At 54.3% G+C, this 19,947-nt stretch overlaps 1 protein-coding gene across 1 annotated transcript in view; it reads right to left on the bottom strand.

The window, feature by feature from the left end:
* Nucleotides 1-134: 134 nt before the first annotated feature.
* The window catches only part of P4HTM (prolyl 4-hydroxylase, transmembrane), a 50,925-nt gene continuing 31,112 nt past the window's right edge, over nt 135-19,947 (bottom strand). Inside the window, 7 exon segments of the mRNA XM_038771736.1 lie at nt 135-3,668; nt 4,680-4,803; nt 7,416-7,506; nt 10,003-10,188; nt 13,058-13,220; nt 18,913-19,009; nt 19,673-19,863. Coding sequence (XP_038627664.1) covers nt 3,451-3,668; nt 4,680-4,803; nt 7,416-7,506; nt 10,003-10,188; nt 13,058-13,220; nt 18,913-19,009; nt 19,673-19,863 — 1,070 coding nt within the window. The 3' untranslated portion in view covers nt 135-3,450.

Here is a 19,947-nt window from a genome sequence, read left to right as displayed (position 1 = left end):
TCCCAAGCACTCAGCACACACTAAGCACTCAATAAATACGACTGACTGGCTGACCCAGAGCTGGTAAAAAGCTGGAGGTGGGGCCGGGAAGAAATGGAAAACTGCTCACAAAAATAAGAACCGGGTTAGTTTGAAAGCGTTTTAATTGCTTTGTTTTGTTTTTTTTTTAGAACAGCCTTGTGTTTGCATCCAATAAATAAAATAAATATTAAATAAGGGAATGAATAACTTAGGAGGAGTCCCAGGAGAAGAGTACACAATTCAACCTAATGTCTGAGTTTGTCAGTTACTTGCACATGCAGTAAGGGATGCAAGTCATTTGAACTAATCTAAGGTTAGCCACAGGTGTTTCTGTTGACTATTTACATCTAGAGCCTGCTGATGGGATAATAGGCCTCAGGCTTTTCTAGGAGAGAAGCAAACGCAATGCTCGGGAAATCTGTGGAGCCCCAGTAGCTTGTGAAAAATAATGTAAAATCAAAGAGGATCTCTACGTCTCTTCTGGTGGCAAGGAAAGAGGGTGACGGGGGGGGTGGTCAGCCGTGAAACCCTGCAACTCTTCTAGGACCCACCGAATCTAAAACAAGCTAGAGGGAGCCTGCCAAGGGGGCTTTACCAAAATAAAGCCCCTCTAGACCGTAAGCTCCTCGTGGGCAGGGCACGTGTCCCCTAATTTGGTTGCATTGTACTCTCCCAAGCGCTCAGTACGGTGCTCTGCACGCAGCGTTCAATAAACACCACCGACCGACTGCTTGGCGGAGCGAGAGTCAGGGAAAGAGCCAGCCAGGGAGCAGCTCAGCCGGCCCCCCGAGGAAAAGGGCCTGCTGGGTGTCTCTGTGGCTAGTAGACGGCAGCACTGACCCGAGCCGAGCTCTGCGGAAGATGACGGCGCAAAGAAACTGGCGGCTCTCACGCTCCCTCTCGTCCCTGCCCATCGTGTTTCCGCTGGGGCGCAGAGGGCGACGAGCGAGCGGCTGGGCGGGGGCGAGGCCCGTTGTCAAGTGCATATGCGGTTTTCCCCGGCGTTAGCCGGTGATGGGCAGAACCAGGCCTAGGGCCCGGGTCTCCAGAATCCCGGAGCAGTGAATGCCTGCTGAGGAGCACAGTGCTCTGCACGCAGTGGACACTTCATAAATACTACTACTACTACTGTAGAGACCAGCCCACTTTTCCTTTCCTGCGTTTCTTTTCACCAAGGGTTGAGCCGCTAATCAGGCAGTCGACCCGTTCTGTTTCCAACAGTTGCCGCCCCAAAGGATTGGAAACCCCTTCCGGAACCGATACGTTCGTGAGTAGGGAAAGACGCTTTTTTTTAATAAGTTGCCCTGAAGCGGGCACTGCTTCCGCCCGCCTCCTCTCCCCAGAGTTATGAGGGTCTAAGTGCAATCGGCACACACGGGGACGGCGGTTTACCTACAGTGGGAGTCCAAGTCCCACGCTGGTGTTCCCAAGGTCATCGGCTTGTTTGGGGAAGGGAGAAAAGAAGGGAAAGCGGGAGCAAGTCGAATGGTCATGTGGTGCTTACCTAATCACACAGCGCTAGGGTCCAACTTGACCCGGTAGTCTTAAAATGAGAACGCAGAGACGATCAGCTATAACCCGAGGCGACATTTCCGAGCTCTTTCCCTTCCAGGGCTGCTTCGGAGGGGTCTTCGAGCAGCGGTGGGTTCACGGACCTTCCGTGCTGACTTAACTTTCCGTGCTCCTGCTGCCAAACCAGCTCGGAACTCCCATCTCCGGGAGATCGAGCGCTCGGTACGGTGCTCTGCACACAGTAGGCGCTCAATAGATACGACTGAATCAATGAACGAAGATGGGGATTCTCCCCCGACAGCGGTGGTTGCTCCTTAGAGCTGAAGCGGACCCTTCTCTTGCGGCTCCATCAGGCTCGCTATTGCTGCCGCCTCCTCCCCTCGCCTTTTTCCCCCCTCTCCCTCGCCCTGTAAATCCCCGGTGGAGAAAACCTCTCCACCGGCAGGTCCCAGAATGGAGGCCAGCACCCGTGCCCGGGGCAAGAAATAAAGAGCGGTCTCTTTGGCTTAGTTCTTCTCAAGGGCTCGGGGGGAGGTGAGAGGTTTGTTGCAGGGGGTGGGTGGCGCAAAGATAATCAATCACCCCTCCCCACGGAGCCCCGATTAAGCTTAGGAACATTTGCATATATCAATGTATGAGGAATGGGGCTGTTCACGACACCCACTACTTGCATATGTTTGGTATTCACGGGCACCGGGCAGGTGGAAACAAGAAAGACACTGCAGTGGCTCCCCTCCTCCAAAGATGAGCAGGCATCACCCCCCTGGCCCCGAAAGGAACTAGGCAGAAGCCGCAACGGGGCACTCTTCGGCGTGAGCCCCTAGGAAACAGGCCAACGTTTCCGAGCCGCTCACGCAGGGCGCGGGTTTCGAAAGGAACTGGTTTTTCCGTTCCATACGGTTCCAATTCTATTGCACTTCAAATGCTCCCTTTCCCTCCCCTCCCCAGTGACCTAACCTGAAAACCCACCGAGATAACCCGTCGACCCCCGAGAGGAAATCATTACTATCGGGGACCCCAGGCACGGCCGCAGCCTTGACCTTCTCCTCCGACTTGGTTCCAGGCAGCAGCCGGCCTACTGATTCTGGGCCCGGAAGCTGCAGCCCGTAGGTTTGATGGCCACGGAGATCCCTGAGGCGTGAAGCCTCGGCTGAAACGAGATGACGGAATAGAAAAAGCGGGGAGAAATTCCTGGGGAGCTGCACGCGGCAGGTGACCGCAAAGCGCCCCCCAAATGCGGGGCTCGGCCGACGTCCCCGCAAATTCCTCTAGACCCTGCGGCAAAAAGCCAGCTCGTGCTCTAGCGTCACTGGTCTTATTCCTGCGACTGGCTAGGTGACTTCACTTCTCACGAGGTACGGAGGTGGCGTGAAGCGGATCGAGCCGGCCTCTCCCCCACCACTGCCTTCCGGCCCTCTCCCGCCCTTCACCGAGTGAGGTGCTCTCTTTCCTGCGGGAAACAAGCTGTACTCCGGGAGAACCCGCCGGCTGTTACAAAGGATGTTACTTGGGCCACTGGGGGATAGATGGGAAAATCCAGATCTCTAAAGGGACAGCTAGAAGCCCAGGCGACAGCGAGGTCACCCCGGGCCTTCGTTTCCTGGGGTGGAGGCTTAGGGCTGCAGCGTTTTTGGTTGTTTTTTTTTAACCCACTCCCCCCACCCCCCGAGGGTGATGTCATATAATTTGCCTTTAGGTTCAGAGACCGCTCTTCACTCGGACTCTCCCGTCACCTCAAACCTCCATTCTCAACGTGCCGCCGGGCACCCTGAGAGATGCGAAGGCTCCTTCTGGGGAGCCTCCCCCACGGCGGGGAGGAGGGAAAGCTATAGGCCCAAGGCAAACAAAACTAAACCGGTGACTGCAACGAGGTTCTCTTGGGGGTACTGGAGAGGCTGATCCCTGTGCTGCAAAGCCTCAGAGCTCCAAGTGCACATTCCTGTAGGACTTGTCCGTGTTCCAATCCGCGTGGGCCTCACTCTCTTCTTTGGAGAAACGGGCCATCTCCCGCTGGAACTGGATCTGGCGCGTTTTACTGGGATCCACGTTGATCCAGTTGTTGGCGATCCACTTGGTCCCTTGGGTGACCAGACAACCTCCGTGCAGTGAATACTCATCCAGGTCTCCCACCCAACCTGCAGAGACAGAGCAGCAGGTGATACGGCGAGAAGGGGGCCGACGGCCCCGCCATCTCCTCGAGGCCCCGCACCGGGAAGCCGGCTCCTTTTCCCCGCCCGGATCGCACTTCTGGCCCCGGATACGCAGTTCGCCTCGGCGTACCCCTCTTCCGTGAGGCAGACCAGAGATACCGCCGGGCCTCGGGGTCCCGCCCTATTCGGTCTCCCTCTTACAGCTGGATCCCCGCAGAACCGCCCGTGGGGAAGGGAGCACGGGCTTTCCCCTCTCCTTAGCTTTCTGGCGGAGCCCACTGCCACTCGGCCTCGCTACTGTCTGCCGGAGTTCCCAACGCCCGCGGACAGAAGCCTCAGGCACCTGGCAGTCAAGGGCCGCCGAGTTTCCCAAACCCATTCTCAACACGGACCGGCCGTTGGGAAAACGTGCAGTCGGCCTGGCCCCGGGCCACCTGGGTGCATCCGTTGCGGTCAGCAGCCCGGCCGGCTCGCCCCAACTACCTGGCTAACGGTCCACGGGCCAAACCGAAAGGGAGCAGGCCGTCTGCACAGCCCTACGACTCTCAATTAGCCAGAAAGCATTTGGGTCGCTTCCCTTGGGGCCACCAGGCAGCCGGGAAAAAAAACAAATACCGTGGCCTGGATGCCCGAGGCAAATCAGGCCAGGTTCCCTCCTAGTCCCCCCGTTCAATAAATTGCATCCCTGGGCCACGGCCCCACCCTCACCTCCCTCCGGCGAAGCTCTACGTGCCTCTCTCTTTCTCCCGCCACTGCGGACTTTTGTGGGGAGACGTTTATTTGCCCGGCTCCACTCCAGGGTCAATTTGCCCACGAGACTGCCGAGGAAGGAACCGAGGACTCGACGAGGGCATTTGGAAACGGGACGCGTTCCTGAAACGGACAGCGGGAACCGCTCCGAAGGGAGCGGGCCACTTTGGGAAAGCAAACACCCGCGGTCATCGAGCAAAAGAGGCCGGCTCTCTAGCCCAAGGCCAAACTGCAACAGAACTGTACCTTGCCCGTCAGACAGGTAATTGTACCAGAAGACAGCCGTGCCCTGCTTGGGCTTCACTCGCAGATTCCCCTTGTCGCAGTGTTTCCGGGTGTCTCGGAGATCGACGTCGTTCTGGATCAGGGACTGCAAGCGGCAAACGGAGGAGTACGTTTTTCGTGTTGCCAGCCCGGGGGGAAAAACAAGCCGAGCTAGAAAGGCTGGGGGCAGTCCAACTCCTGCCCGTGTCTCTGGTTTTCGTGGACGTGGCTTGGAATTCTCAAGAGGCCAGACTGGGATCTGTCCTCGGCAAAGCCTGGGTTGGGATCCAGTACAACCCCATCCCCTACCAATTCCAGAATAGTAGTGTCATCTGGAGGTTCACGCCATCACTGACAAAACGGGCCTGTCGTCCCCGGGAATCTCCAGCCCAAGGTAGCAGGGCTGGGTCAAGGGATGGTGCGGCCATGGCCTAAAGCCAAGGGGTTGTAGGGGTGTTTTACACGCTGTTGGGGAAGGGGCAGGAAGGAGGGAAGACGGATTTATTAGGCATTAAAGGCTGGCATTTCGAAGGGCTTCGGCCCAGTGAGGTAAGGGCTAACGAGAGAAGATTGGGTCAGGGGAGCTACATTCTGCTTCCCAGAGTATCTTTCTAAAATGTCGTTAAACCCACCGCTCTCCACTTTTCCAAAACCTCCGGCTGCTCCTCACTTCCCTCTGCACCACGCAGCAATTCCGGACCATCGACTGGCTTCAAGGCTCCCTCCCGGCTCTCTCCTTCTTCCAGATCTGCGCTCTTCACCCGCTACTCTCCAGCTCACGCTCTTCATTTCTCCTAAACTAACATTCTCACTGTGCTTTGCTCTTTCCTCCCCCTGGGTCTGGCCCACTGCTCCTGCCTGGAACGCCGTCCCTCTTCAAATCTGCCAGACCACCACCCTCCCCATCTTCGAAAACTTCCTGAAACCCCATCTCCTCCAGGTAGCATTCCCCGTTTACATTCCGCCACCCCAGGTCATGATAATAATGACGGCATTTATTAAGCGCTTACTACGTGCAAAGCACCGTTCTAAGCACCGGGGAGGTTACAAGGTGATCAGGTTGTCCCACAGGGGGCTCACAGTCTTAATCCCCAGTTTACAGATGAGGTAACTGAGGCCTAGAGAAGTGAAGTGACTTGCCCAAAGTCACATAGCTGACAATTGGCAGAGCCGGGATTTGAACCCATAATAATAATAATAATAATAATGGCATTTATTAAGCGCTTACTATGTGCAAAGCACTGTTCTAAGCACCGGGGAGGTTACAAGGTGATCAGGTTGTGCCACAGGGGGCTCACAGTCTTAATCCCCATTTTACAGATGAGGCAACTGAGGCCTAGAGAAGTGAAGTGACTTGCCCAAAGTCACATAGCTGACAATTGGCAGAGCCAGGATTTGAACCCATGACCTCTGACTCCAAAGCCCGGGCTCTTTCCACTGAGCCACGCTGCTTCTCTGATCCTGACGATTTATGAAGATAATCTACGTACTCCACTTCTTCATTCACCTTCCCGTAATTCCTCAGTCTTGCTATCGTCGGTTGTATCTTTATTTTTCCTCCTGCTTCTGCTAACTGTAAAAAAATCTGTGTCGGCCTGTCTCCCACGGTAGACTGTAAGCCACTTGAGGGCAGAGGCCTCTGGTCTGTAAGACTCTTTTGGTTTTCTTTTTGTTTTTTTATGGTGTTTGTTAAGCGCTTACTATGTGCCAGGCACTGTACTACTATGTTGCCAAGTGCTTAGTACAGTGCTCCGCACACAGTAAGAGCTCAATAAATACGACTGAATGAATGAATGAATACTAAGCGCTGGGGCAGACACAAGTTGGACCCGATCCATGGACTCGGTCCCCGTCCCGCACAGGGCTCACAGTCTTAATCCCCATTTGGCAGATGAGGTGACTGAAGAAAAGAGAAGCGAAGTGACTTGCCCAAGGTTACAAAGCAGACAAGCAGCGGAGCCGGGATCGGAACCCAGGTCCTCTGATTCCCAGGCCGTGCTCTATCTGGTAGACCATGTTGCTTCTCCTTGTGGGCAGGGAACACGTCTACTTACTCTATCGTACCGTGTTCTCCCAAGAGTTTGGTACGGTGGTCTGCCGACAGTAAGCGCTCACTAAATCCCGCTGATTGATTGATGTCTTTCACTGCCCCTTTTTTTCGGCACTTGTTACGCGCTTACCACGTGCCGTAAATGCAGGGGTAGATACAAGCTAATCAGGGGGCTCACAGACTTCATCCCCATTTTCCAGATGAGGGAACTGGGGCCCGGCGAAGCGACCGGCCCAGGGTCACACGGCAGACAAGTGGCAGAGCCGGGATTAGAACCCAGGTCCTTCTGATTCCCAGGCCCGGGCTCTACCCACTAGGCCACGCTGCTGCTCGGTAAATCTTGACCGTTGATGCTCGGGAACACAGTGCTGTCACGGGTTCGGGACTCTCTAGACAAGGCGCTGCTGATTCCGGTGAAGGAATCAGAGGTGGGCGATCGATCCACCCACACGGGCGTTAAACGATGCCCCTTCGACTTAAAATATTCCGCTCTTGTTCAGTTCCATTGATGCTCTCGATTTACAATTTCGAGGTCGTTCCCCGCCTTCCCGCCCCAGGAAGCTTCAATCCCTGTCCTAGGGAACCTCTGCCTGCTCTGTGTCAATACGGCCAGGCCTTCAGAACCCACCCACACGTAAGGTGCGGAGACTGGGATGTGGAGCTCTTACCATCTCGTCGTAGGTCCTGTTGTCAGCCACAGGGAAGGTCGTCTCTCCTCCCCCGGTGACGTTGTTCAGGTAAAACAGCACCGTCACGTAGCTGGAAGGCAGACGGCAGCAGTTTAGGCAGAAAGAGACGGGCCCAGGAAGCGCGGCAGAGATAACAAGGAGGAGGTGAATCCAGACGAATGGGTCGGGGCCTCAATCAATCGATCGATCGGATTTATTGAGCGCTTACTGTGTGCAGAGCACTGTACTGAGCGCTTGGGAAGTACAAGTACAGGGCCAGAAGACTGGAGAGGCAGGCGGGGTAAGCGGACTGCAGCGGGGCGAGGAGCCCGAGGGCTGACCGATGGCTGCCCGCTTCACCGCCTGTCTCTCGGGGCAGGGATTGGGTCCGCCGACTCTGTTGGACTGTACTCGCCCAAGTGCTCAGTAGAGTGCTCTGCGCACAGGACGTGCTCAGTTAAAAAAAACAAAACACACCCCGATTGATGGACTGGGAAGGGGAGGGCGACGGTGGACATAACCCTCCGCCGCTGCCAGTTTCCCTACTGGCATCACCAAGCTTCCTAGGCACGGAAATCCTAGGGGCGCTTAAGCCGATGCCCTCTGGCCCCCGCTCCCGGGACAGAGGACCGGTTGGGGTGGGGAGCTCCAGATGGACGGGCTCAGGCCCTGGGCTGTCTTTTGGAGTGGCTCTGCCCTGAAGCTACCGCGGTGGGCTTCAGACAGAGGAGCTGGTCGGCCAGCCTCCCGCCCCAACCTCTCCTCCCACCCACCCTGACAAGAGCTGCAGTCACAGGCTTGCTAAAATTCAACGTCCTAGGCTGGGAGGAGCTCCTGTTTCGGCTCTCGGGGTCTTCCCCCGGCCTTTGCCTGTCCGGGCAATTGGTGAATTGGGTGTTCAGGGCCACTGAAACAACTGTCCCAACCACATTTCCATCGGATCCCCGTTCTTCTAGCCACCGCGGGGCCGGCTGGATCGAAAACAAGCTCGCCGGTGGCCGGGAAGGGGAGTCCGTCGCTCGGAGGCAGGATCATACGAACGCTTGGGGAGACGGGAGGAGGAGACACACCTTGACCCCGAGGAAGGGTCCAGACTTCCGGAGAGCCCGGAGCCCATCAGGGCCTTCGTGATAATAACGATGGCACTTGTTAAGTGCTTACTATGTGCAAAGCACTGTTCTAAGCGCTGGGGAGGATACAAGGCGATCAGGTTGTCCCAGGTGGGGCTCACGGTCTTCATCCCCATTTGACAGACAAGGTCAAGCTAAGTGACTTGCCCAAGGTCACACAGCTGACAGTTGGTGGAGCCGGGATTTGAACCCATGACCTCTGACTCCCAAGCCCGTGCTATTTCCACTGAGCCACGCCGCTTCTCGTCTGCTCTGGAGGTCGTTTCCCACGGTCCGTTCTTCCGAAATCGATTTTGCTTTTAGGGATAGCGATGAGAATAGTCTCTGTTAAGCGCTTACGACGTGCCAGCCGCTCATACCAAGCACTGGGGTAGAAACAAGACGATCAGGTCGGGCCCAGTCCCCGTCCCACCTGAGACTCACAGTCCAGGTAGAAGGGAATGGGATTGAATCCCAGTTTTTACAGAGGTGGAAACTAAGGCCCAAAGAAGGCAAGTGACTTGCCCAATGGCACACAGCGGGCAAGTAGCAGGCGAGCAGATTCCCAGGCCTGGGATCCTTCCTCTAGGCCACACTGCTTCTTCTGTCTCCCATCTCCATCAATTTTAAGTGCCTCACGGGCAAGGGCCAGGTTTTCTTCATCATTTCACTGACACCTCCCCAGTGTTCAGTACAGTGTCCTGCAAACCCAGAAGCTTAAATATTACCTTCCTCTAGACTCTATCATGTAAATAAGTGTTGATGGTGAGCGCCATAGCAACATCACCTCTCAAGTCACACCCGCCCACCCTTCCTCTTAGCTGGAGTCAAAGTTTGGGGGGCTAGAAGACTGCAATTGCAGTAACTCCCCCTTTCCCCACCCCATCTATCCATTCCTCGCTCAACAACGTGAGCAAGACGTCGTAGGGCCGTTTCTTTCTGCAGCTGGTCTATTTCGGCAGCGTTCGTTTTTGCGGGTTCTTCTTCATGGTATTCGTTAAGCGCTTACCGCGTGCCGCGCACTATGCCAAGCACTGGGGTAGGCACAGGACACTCTGGCCGGACACGGTCCACACGGCCCAGACGTCTTCATCCCCATTTTACAGATGTGGTAACTGAGGCCTGGGGAAGTTAAGTGACTCGCCCAGGGTCACACAGCAGACAAGCGACGGGGTCTGGATTAGAACCCAGGTCCTTCTGACTCCCGGGCCTGTGCTCTATCCACTTCGGCTTCTCGTTGGTCAGGGAAGTGAGCGAGGGAGCCTCCCTCCCCACCCCACCTGCCCAGCCTGAGGGGGCCCAACACTTAGGAAAGAGCCGGGGACGAATCCTGGCCTCCAGAGCGGCGAGTCGCATCGCCGCGGACAGGGACCCGGGACTGTGTTCTTCGATGAACGAGTCAAAGACCTGCCCTCCAAGCAAGACGTGGCGTCGCGTCCCGCGAGATCAGGGAGCCCTCTGTTCCCCGGCTTACTTACCGACAAGAGGTCTCAAAGGGGGCCGTTTCGTTGGTGATAAATTTGGTGTGGCTGCAAGCCGTCTCGGGGAACACCGGACCACTGTCCATGTGGGCATGATAATGGCCTCCTTGGTCATATCTCACTACCTGCAGAGGCTCGCTGTGCTCCACGATCTCTTGGGGCAGGCGGGTGAGGCGCAGCACCCTAGAAAGGGAAGCAGAGCAGTGGGGATGTAAGGGGATTGAGACCGGGAGCCCCGTGGGGGACAGGGATCGGGTCCAACCCGGATTTGCTTGTATCCACCCTAGCGCTTAGTACAGTGCCTGGCACACAGAAAGCGCTTACCAGAGACCACAATAATAAGGGGCACCCGGGAAAGCCCAGCGTCACCGACTGACTACCTTCCTGCCCGGCATCCTCGTCTCAAGGGCCCTGTCCCTGCTGTTGCTGTAGCCAAAATTTCCCAGCGAGAGGGAAAGCAACTTCCATTTTCTCGGAGCAATCGGGAGGCTTCATAATCAGCCTGACTGGACGAGTCCAAGAGGGATGTGGGCACCTCCCACACCAATTAAGGCCGGACTCCAGAAGAGCTTTTGCACCGGCCAGGAGGTTGGATGACCACCCATTCGGGTCTCATTGACTTCAGGCTCCGGCCCCGAGGAACGCTGCCTACACCGAAACCCCAGACGTAGCTTTCCGAGGGAAAGGGCTCCAAGGTAGATTTCTTGGGAGCGGACTACGGAGCCAAGTGCAGCTGTAAACCCTGAGAACAAGGCAACAGTTGACGCCGGCTTGGCGGATCACTCTGGGACTTTATCGTTTACAAGGGTCCCCTCCCTAGCACACGGGACACCCTAGGAAAGGAGAGACAAGAAAGAGAATCCCGCAAGGTGCCCTCACTCCTCTTAGCTCCAATTTTGGACTGGTTCTGGGCCGTTGGGGTGGAGGAGAGTTCTCGGGGACCCTGGGCAGTCCCGTTCGGCCCTAGGCCATTTTCAGACTGAAGGGCCCGAGGTGGGTCTGGGATCGTCCCGGGGATCCAAGCCCTCTCTAGGATGGGCCAGGGAGCCTGCCCCTTTCTGACTGACTCCTTGATGCTACGTCGTATTCCCCCAAGCGCTTAGCACAGGCCTCTGTACACAGGAGGCGCTCAACAAATACGACTGACCGAACCAGATCGGACAGGAACTCTCGAGCGTGTCCTCAAGATTAAGTGGAATCTTCTGGATTGAGCACCTTGAGGGCGGGGATGGGGCCTACCGACTCTACCGCACAGTACCCTCCCGAGCGCCCAGTCCAGCTCTCGGCACACGGGAAGCGCTCGATCAGTATCACTGACTGAGGATGGCGGGGCCTGGGCGGAGGCCGAGGGCCGACCGTGGCCTGGACCCGGACTATCCCCAGGGCTCGGCTGTACCTCTCGCGGGGGCGAACGGTGGTTGGTCTCGCTACCTCCTATTGCGCGTGGTCTCCCAGTCGGACAGAGGGCAGGCGGCTCGGGGAGGATTCCAAGAGGATCGACCCCCCGCCCTCCGCCATTTTAGCCCACGCCGAGAAAGCCAGAGCAAACTACGACTCCTAGTTCCAGGTCTCCTCCATTTCCAACCCCAGGTGGTGCTTTGTCAGAGGTCTGTGACAGTAGCCCAACGGGGTGGGGGGGGGGGGGGGGGGGGGAACTCTGCCCTCGGCCAAGGCTCCAGGGGGTAATGCTAATTAATTGAAAACAAACACATTTAAACTCTTTCTCAATTTCATCTTGTTTGCCCAGAATTACAATACATTTGCTTTAATTAATCAAACACTTATCACCTATCTTTCAATTAGTCCCAACCCCTTTAAGCAAATGGGACTTTATCCTGAGTTTGCTAAATCAATTCAATCCCTTCAGTACACTCCGGATGACCCCCCTCCCCACTCCAGCAGGCTAGAAATGCAGAACTAGGTCACCCATGCAGGGTGTTGCGGGGCTGCTAGGATCTTTCGTTGCTCAATCCACAGCCTGCGGTGGGGACGGAGCTCTGTCACGAGCACCCATATCAGTTAGCGAGGAAACGGACTGCCAGCGAATAACTTACCTGGAAACTAACCCTGCTTCTGAGGCCAGTTTAGAGGCTGCTTTTACGAGAGCACCACGGTAGCCCCCAGCGAACAGGCTTCGGGGAAGGCAAGAGGCTTTGTCCTTGGCTATGAGAGGGGGGGTGTCGGTTTTCTGGCCGAAGATGCCCGTGGTTTCTGATTTGCCCTCTCCCCAAGGGGGCCCGTTAATGGAATGGACTGTCACTTCCATTCCCGGCGCCCCAGACAAACAAGCGGCCTAGCACTTCGAGGCGTAAAGCTGGGGAAAGTCAGTTTGGCAAAACCCTGCTAGAGAAAGACAGGGAGCACTCTGACCTTAACGATATTACATTATTTCCTCTACGCTCAGTCCCTTGGAGGCAGAAGTGAAGAACTCGGGAGGCTCGCGAAAAGAGACCAAGAGGATCAGAACCAAAGGCAGGCTTGACAACATCTTCCTAGCTCTCCGCACACCTTGTCGGGCCCTCTTCCTCCTTAAATGCCATTATTATTATTATTATAAAGCGTTTGGTCGGGCTGGCCCAGCTCCCCACACCTTGCCTATCAGCGCCTCTCTCTAGACTGTAAGCTCGTGGCGGGCAGGGACTGCGTCTGCCGACTCCGTTCCGTTGCGCTCTCCCAAACGCTTAGTACAGTGCTCTGCACCTAGCAGGCGCTCAATAGATACCACCGACTCCCCTCCCACCCCAAGGGCTTCCTCAGGGCATTGACCATCTTGCCCTGCCTTAGCCCGGACCCAATTCCTATCTGAGTGACAGACACACCGGCTCCTCATCCTCAACCGCACCAAGAACGGACTGGGCAGCGGAAGTAAAATTCACCCCTCGGGCCAAGTTGGCTCACCGGGGTCAACCAGAGGTGCCCAGGGAAGAGAAAAACCAAGTTCTCCTAGCTTCGGCGGGCTACTCTGCCTTCTCCCACAGCAAACCCCGCATTCCCACATTCCTCCTAAGGGCACAAGAACATCAGGAGCTTATTCCTCTCCCCCAGACATCACCTCTGTTGGATGGACCTCATGACCTGATGGGCCCCCTCTCCCTGGTAGAGCCATGTGTGTTGGCTGTTGCGCACTAGGTCGCTCATCTTCACCTTCTGACTCCCCATGTACTTGTGGAAGTCCCTGAGGTTTAATCGCTTAAACTCCTCCAAACTCAAAACACCTGTGGAAAGAGAAAACAAAAGGTCCACCTCTCCTTGGCTGTCCACCGCTCACGTGCCACGGTCACTGCTAAAACATGGGAAAAAGGGGGGGGGGGACAGAAAGAGTCTGCAATCTGTAAAGACGGTTTCGGGGCAAGCATGCTTTCACCTTAGGGCAGGCGGCCTTGGCGGTGGCTTTACATTGAATCCTAGGGCTAAAAGGGACTTGAGATCATTCAGTCCATCCTCCCGCCACTTGGGAGGAGCACCCCTCGGCCGCTCCGGGCGGATGAGACGCTATCCGACTTTTAAAGATTTCCAGAGAGTGAGGGCGGCCACCCATCCCGGTGCGGACCGACCCTCACCGCCAGGAAGTTCGCTCTTCCTTACGGTTAACCTCAATCTCTCACGATGTGGCCCGAATCCATTCCGTGGCATCCTGATCTCAGGGGAAATGGCGAATAGTTGGTCGCAAGTCTCCGTTAAGTAACGTAACTTTTCATATCCTTGAAAGTGATTCCATTTCCTCAGTGATCTCTTAGCCAAGATATAGAAAAAAAAAATTCCCGGGTGGCTACAGTTTTCCCTCACAGCTCTTATTTTCAAAGCCTTTAGTCATCGCCGTAGCTCTTTTCTGAAACATTTTCCATTCATCCGGGTTGCTCCAGTGGGGAGGCCCAGGACTGGACACGATCCTCCGGTCAGAGACCGGCCACCCGTGAGGAGCGTGAGGCAACGCTTCGTGGCCCCCACACGCTAAACTCATATCTCTGCACCTCGGTCTCAAGATTCAGCAGCGTTAGACTGCTGACTGATGTACCTCGCCAACCCCCATGCTCCTTATCGCTTTTTTTAGTTGCGGAGCACAGCCGTCCGGACCTTGGATTATAACATCACCTCGTAAGAAACACCGGTCCTGTCACAGCATCGCGCACAGCCCGATCCCCGAGAATTACTCACAGGATAGAGGCTCTCTGAACACCTTTTGGCTCTAACGCCATTTAGGTCTTCGTCCCTTGGACAAGAATCCCAACAGTGAGACCCCGGAACGCAGTCCGCTGGCCAGCGGCGAAGCCCCGCTCACGGCAGCACAGCTTCGCTGGGCAGGACGGACATGGGAGGCGAACGGATGACAGCAGGATGCCCAAGCAGCTGCTGTCTGATGAAGTGAAAGGAGGCGCGTGCGAGCCAGGAGGGCGGAATAAACACTTTAAAGACACAGGGAAGCATGGTCTCAAACAAAAATAAAGAGCAGCGGACTGTTGGGAGGCCACAGAAGCGAACGGGCGAGCAGCTCCCCTTGAGCGCGGGCTTTGTGAAGACCGGTGAACCCACAGGCAGGCTCGAAAACAGAGACAGGCCCTGGATGGGACAAACCCATTAAGGCAAGGATCTCTTCCAATATGTAAACACTGTGGAAGGCAGTGTCAGTCGCCCGGCTGTCTTTTCAGCCATAATGGCGCACGTGGTTAGGACCTCGCCGTCTCTGAAAATGAAGGATGGCTCTCTCTAATAATGATAATAAGGATGGTACTTGAGAAGCGCTTACTGTGTGCCAAGCACTGTTCTAAGCGCCGGGGTAGATGCACGGTGATCAGGTTGCCCCACGTGGGGCTCCCAGCCTGAATCCCTCACTTTCCGGATGAGGGAACTGAGGCCCAGAGAAGTGAAGTGACTTGCGCAAGGTCACACAGCAGACAAGTGGCGGAGCCGGGATTAGAACCCGCGGCCTCTGACTCCCAAGCCCGGGCTCCTTCCACCGAGCCACGCTGCTTCTACTCTGCGTCCGGGTGTGCGTGCACATATGCAGCTACACGCACACACCTATATATGTAGATACAGACATACTGATCTTGCATATAGCTGGTTGTTCTTCATCTTGTATTTGTGCGATGTTCTTTCCTCTAGCGTGCTCGCTCCCCCTTGTCAATCAATCAATCGGATTTATTGAGCGCTTACCGTGCAGAGCATTGGACTAAGCGCTTGGGAAGTACAAGTTGGCAACACATAGAGACGGTCCCTACCCAACAGTGGGCTTCGGAATCTCACTCTTCTGACAATTTCTCCAATCTCCTGAGGTGAGATGGACTCCTAACCCTACCATCCAAGGTGCTGTTTTCCCTCCCACCTCCAACGGAGTGTCATCCGTAAGTCTGATAAAGATGCGGCCTACTGCATCAACCGGGAAAAATCGGTAGACAACGCTGGATTCGATATGGACGCTTACAGAAGGCTCGCTCTTCCCTCAGGATCACACTAACCTATTTTGCTTGCTGCCTATTCTCGTTTCCAGCTCACTGCTCTGTTATCTGGGGACGACGGCCTGCCTGGTGTCAAATACCAAATTATTATTATTATTATCTATTACATTAGCCTTCCCTCCCAATCACCTCGTGGGGAAAGCTTTTTCTTTATCTTTCTTTTGTTCCTGATGTACACAGAGGATATTTTTCTATTTCCCTACGTATCTTCCGCAGGTTGCATCTCGTCTTCGCTCTTCTGATCTTAACCTTACAAGCTTGTTTTGTTTTGGCTTTTTTTATGGTACTCAAGTACCATATTATGCGTCAGGCACTGTACTGAGCGCTGAGACAGAAACAAGCCGGTCAGGTCCCTGCGTGTGGGGTTTGCAGTCTTAATCCCCATTTTGCAGATGAGGTGACTGAGAGAAGTGAAGTGACTCGCCTAAGGTCACACAGCAGAAAGTGGCAGAGCCTGGATTTTGAACCTAGGTCCTGCTGATTCCCAGGCCCACGCGCTATTCACTAGGCTATGCTGTGTCTCTTAAGCGTCTGTTTCGGAGACTCTTTCTTGACAAGCTGATCTAACTGCTGCTTTCTATAGCTTTCCCATTTGCGCTTTAGCTATCCTTGCGTTTCTCCGCGGAGTCAACTAGGTTTCCTCCTACCCCTTTCCCACTCCGCGTGCAATCCCATTTCAACGTCGGATAGAGACGGTACTAGGCAATACCCATCATTCTGGCAGGTGACTGAAAAAAGCAAATGATACTAGCTCTATGCCAGCATTTCCTAGCCTCCTCCCTCCCCGCTCATCCAAAAAAAGCGTTTCGGATTGAAACGAAAATCGACCTGGATGTGAGACTGTGTGAGATCCCATCCGACCTAAACACTGCTCCTTAATAGCGTCTCGCTGTATACTACACACCCAAATTGGTGCTGGTCGTAGGCGGCGTATCACCTCTGATTAGTTGAGCCTTTCGAGGCAAGGAATTAATATTCAAAGCAGCCGGACTAACTCTAAGAGTAGGGCAAACCCACCCACGGCAGGGCTCTGACGGCTGGACGGGACCCAGAATTCCCAGAATGAAGGCAGGACGGTGCAGGCTGTCGGACTACCAGCTCGCCCTTTGTGCAAATATTTAATGATAACCGATGAACCCCAACATGGGAGAATACATTCAACTCATCCCCAATATCTGGTCCAACTACCTCTAAAGAGTATGTCTTTTTATTTTTTTTCTACGAGAAATGGCAATGCCATGTTTTAAGCTACAGTTTTACATTTTTATGCAAATTCAATTTTAACCTTACCGAAATGGGTCGTCCTCGCGTCGGGGACCTATTTAACGGACTGAGAAACGTAGCGTTTCGGCTTCGACTGATTCCCTCTCTCTGGCTCCGGAGAGGAAAATACAAAATGGCAGTTACTTGGCCAGGAGTTAGAGCAGCTGGGGAAAACAACCAAGTGCTGGCCTAACTGGACTCTGGCTGTGGCTCGAGAGGTTCAAGTTGCCACTAAGTTGCCAGGCGAGTGGCAGCCCTGCAAGAAAAGGGAAGGTACCACCAATAGGACGCCCAGCCGTGGCCATATTTGGCCTTCTCTCCGGATGGGGGTGGGTGGGAAGGAACCGGCCAGTCGTGTTGGGATCTTGGCTTTCTAGACAATGGGGATCACAACTGAACCTTCAGCTGCTTGCACATGGCCCTCCATCCCGTATCGCCGCCTGCCTTTGACGCTGGAAATGAACGGCCTATCCAGCTCACGACGGCGAGGCCCGGGCGGTAACGGATGAAAACGGCATCCTGGAAGTGGAGACCCGGAGAATTCAGTTGGGGCTGCTCATTTAGTGATTACCGAGTGGTGAAAATGCCCCCCATTATGAGCCATACCAATGGCGTCAGCGGCTAGAAGGTCACTCTAAGTGGGTGGGACAGGATGCTCAGCCTAATTCCCCACTGGCAGGTTGCCCTCTCACCCGCCACGGCAGCTTCTTGAAGGCCCTTGCCGGTCCTCTTAAGAACAGGTGGATGGATGCTGTTTTTACTTGATTAGGAATCGGAGGAATGTGCTCCCTCCAGAATATGCTAGGGAGAGGCTTAATGTTACATCCACGCAGCGGGCAATCTTTGAGGCCCCTGCCTGTTTGGGGATGAGGGGACAGGAGCGGACGGGGGCCTGGAACATTTTAAGCCTCTGGAGAGAAACGATGAAGCCACCCCATCCCCTGTTGCTCCGACAGCTTAAAAAATAAATAAAAAATGAACGAGGCTCCAGGTTCACGGCAGATCCCGAAGACCGGCTTCCGAGATCAGACGGCTGGAGGAAGGAAACGGGGCTCCCGACATAGCAACGCGGGGGAAGCGCTTAGAAGAGTGCTTGGTACGTAGTAAGTGCTTAACCAAGACCATCATTATTACTGAGAGCAAGCCAAGGTAAAGCAAAATAAGAATCAGGCATTCAGCTGTAGGAATTTCTAGACTGCGAGCCCGCTGTTGGGTAGGGACCGTCTCTGTATGTTGCCAACTTGGACTTCCCAAGCGCTTAGTACAGTGCTCTGCACACAGTAAGCGCTCACTAAATACGACTGAATGAATGAATGAATCAATTAAACCCCCCTCTCCTTCCTTCACCGAAAACGATGTGCGGTAACACTTCGTCATTATGACGTATGTAACTGGGGAAAAGATGTGCCTGAAACAGTCCTGGCTCAATCCCGACCCTTCCGTCTGCTCTTCCAATTCCAGAACTCCCTCCAGCTGCTTTCGCTGTCTCTCACCTATGCAACCAATCAAAAACCCTCCTTTCAAAATAACCATGAGCTCATTTTTGCTGGCGACAGAGGTAGAAGAGTCTCTCCAAAGCAACGCCAAAAAAGCGATTTTATGATTAGCACACTCATTTAGTGCCTACGGCAGAGGGCAGATTCTGGCTTCCTGAATCCCGTGCCCATGTTCGCTTCATGACCTTGGACAAGTTAGCAACTCTTCATTTCTCCTTCTCTACCATGTATCTAGCCCTGCGCTCAGCGCATAGTAAGTGTTTACCATATACCAAAATTATTATTATTATTCTCTGGGTGGAGTGAAGTCTACCAATAAATGAGACACTGACAGAGCTGGAACTCTGCCATAGAGTACCCTCCCAAGCGCTTAGTACAGTGTTCCGCACACGGCGAGCACTCAATAAATACCACCGATTGACTGATTGATTGATCATCTCCTTCTATGGAGTACCCTCCTTTCGAACAGTCAGAGCCCCTGACTTTGCTGTTGCTGGAAAAATGTTCCGCGAACCTTATGTGCAACAGGATGGCTCAAAGGGTGCGCCAGCGGCGGCCTGCAGACGGCATTTAAAGGCTGAGGCTCTGGAAAGATCACCCGCTTAGCAAACACATCCCAATCGGGTCAGCGAGCTCAGCCGGCAGCGAGCGTTTCACATCAGTCCCGTTTTATTCGGGACTCGGCATCTCACCGTTGCCGTCAGGATCGGCCTTGACCGCAGTGTACATCTCCCGGATGTTCTCGGGGGTCATCCATCTGCCATTCCCTAGGCGGGTGTGTGTCAGAACCTGAAATGATAAACGGGTCTTTTTGTATTCGGGTTATTCCCATTATGACGCTTACTAAATGTCGACTACGGGCTAAGAACAGTGCTTACCAAATAACCGTCATTATTACTATACTATGAAGTGACTGAGAGTGTGAGCCCCAGGGACTGTCTCTATATGTTGCCAATTTGTACTTCCCAAGTGCTTAGTACAGTGCTCTGCACATAGTAAGCGCTCAATAAATACGATTGATGATGATGTGGGGCAGGGACTGGGTCCCACCTCATTCACTTGTACCTACCTCGGGTTTAGGACAGTGCTCGGCACATAGTAAGTGCTTACAAAGTACCATAATAATAACAATTATTATTATTATCATTATTAATTACTGCTACCACCAGACTGCCTTCACAGGAGAAAATATTTCTGCCACCTCCAGTGGAGAAACACACCGCCATACATCATCCTCCACCTGACACAAATTCTGCTTCTGTCACGCTGGGTACCGCAGAGTGTCTGGGGACACGATGACCCTTTGGGAATGATTAAGAACCCCAAGGAGTACAGGGGTAGCAGGATTAGCCCGCAACCCCAGAGGTAAAGCCACTTGTTCACAGCGATTGCAAAAGAGCCACATTTCTACGGTCTCCAAGTTTTCCGCAGTGACCCGCATCCTCCCTTCACCTCCTTGAGCTGCAGCTGCCCATCCTGGTTTTGATCCAACAGGTTGAATATATCCAACTGGCTGATTTCAAACATTTCTATGGCGTTTTCATATTCTTCGGTTGGTAGGATCTGGCTCTTCTGCAGCCCCTTTAGTTGGGCCAGGTGGATAATTAGCTTACACTCCTCCTCATTTAGGAAATTGGGAATTTCTGTAAGGAAAGAAAACAAACGTGTAAATGGCGAAGTTGATTACCCGCATCCGATACCAGTCCCGGGCCCGTGACTGAGAAAAA

This window comes from Tachyglossus aculeatus, chromosome X1, assembly GCF_015852505.1.
Source record: "Tachyglossus aculeatus isolate mTacAcu1 chromosome X1, mTacAcu1.pri, whole genome shotgun sequence".
NCBI lineage: Eukaryota > Metazoa > Chordata > Mammalia > Monotremata > Tachyglossidae > Tachyglossus > Tachyglossus aculeatus.
Note: the sequence above shows the minus strand (reverse complement) of the source record. Positions and strands in the feature narration are given on the sequence as shown.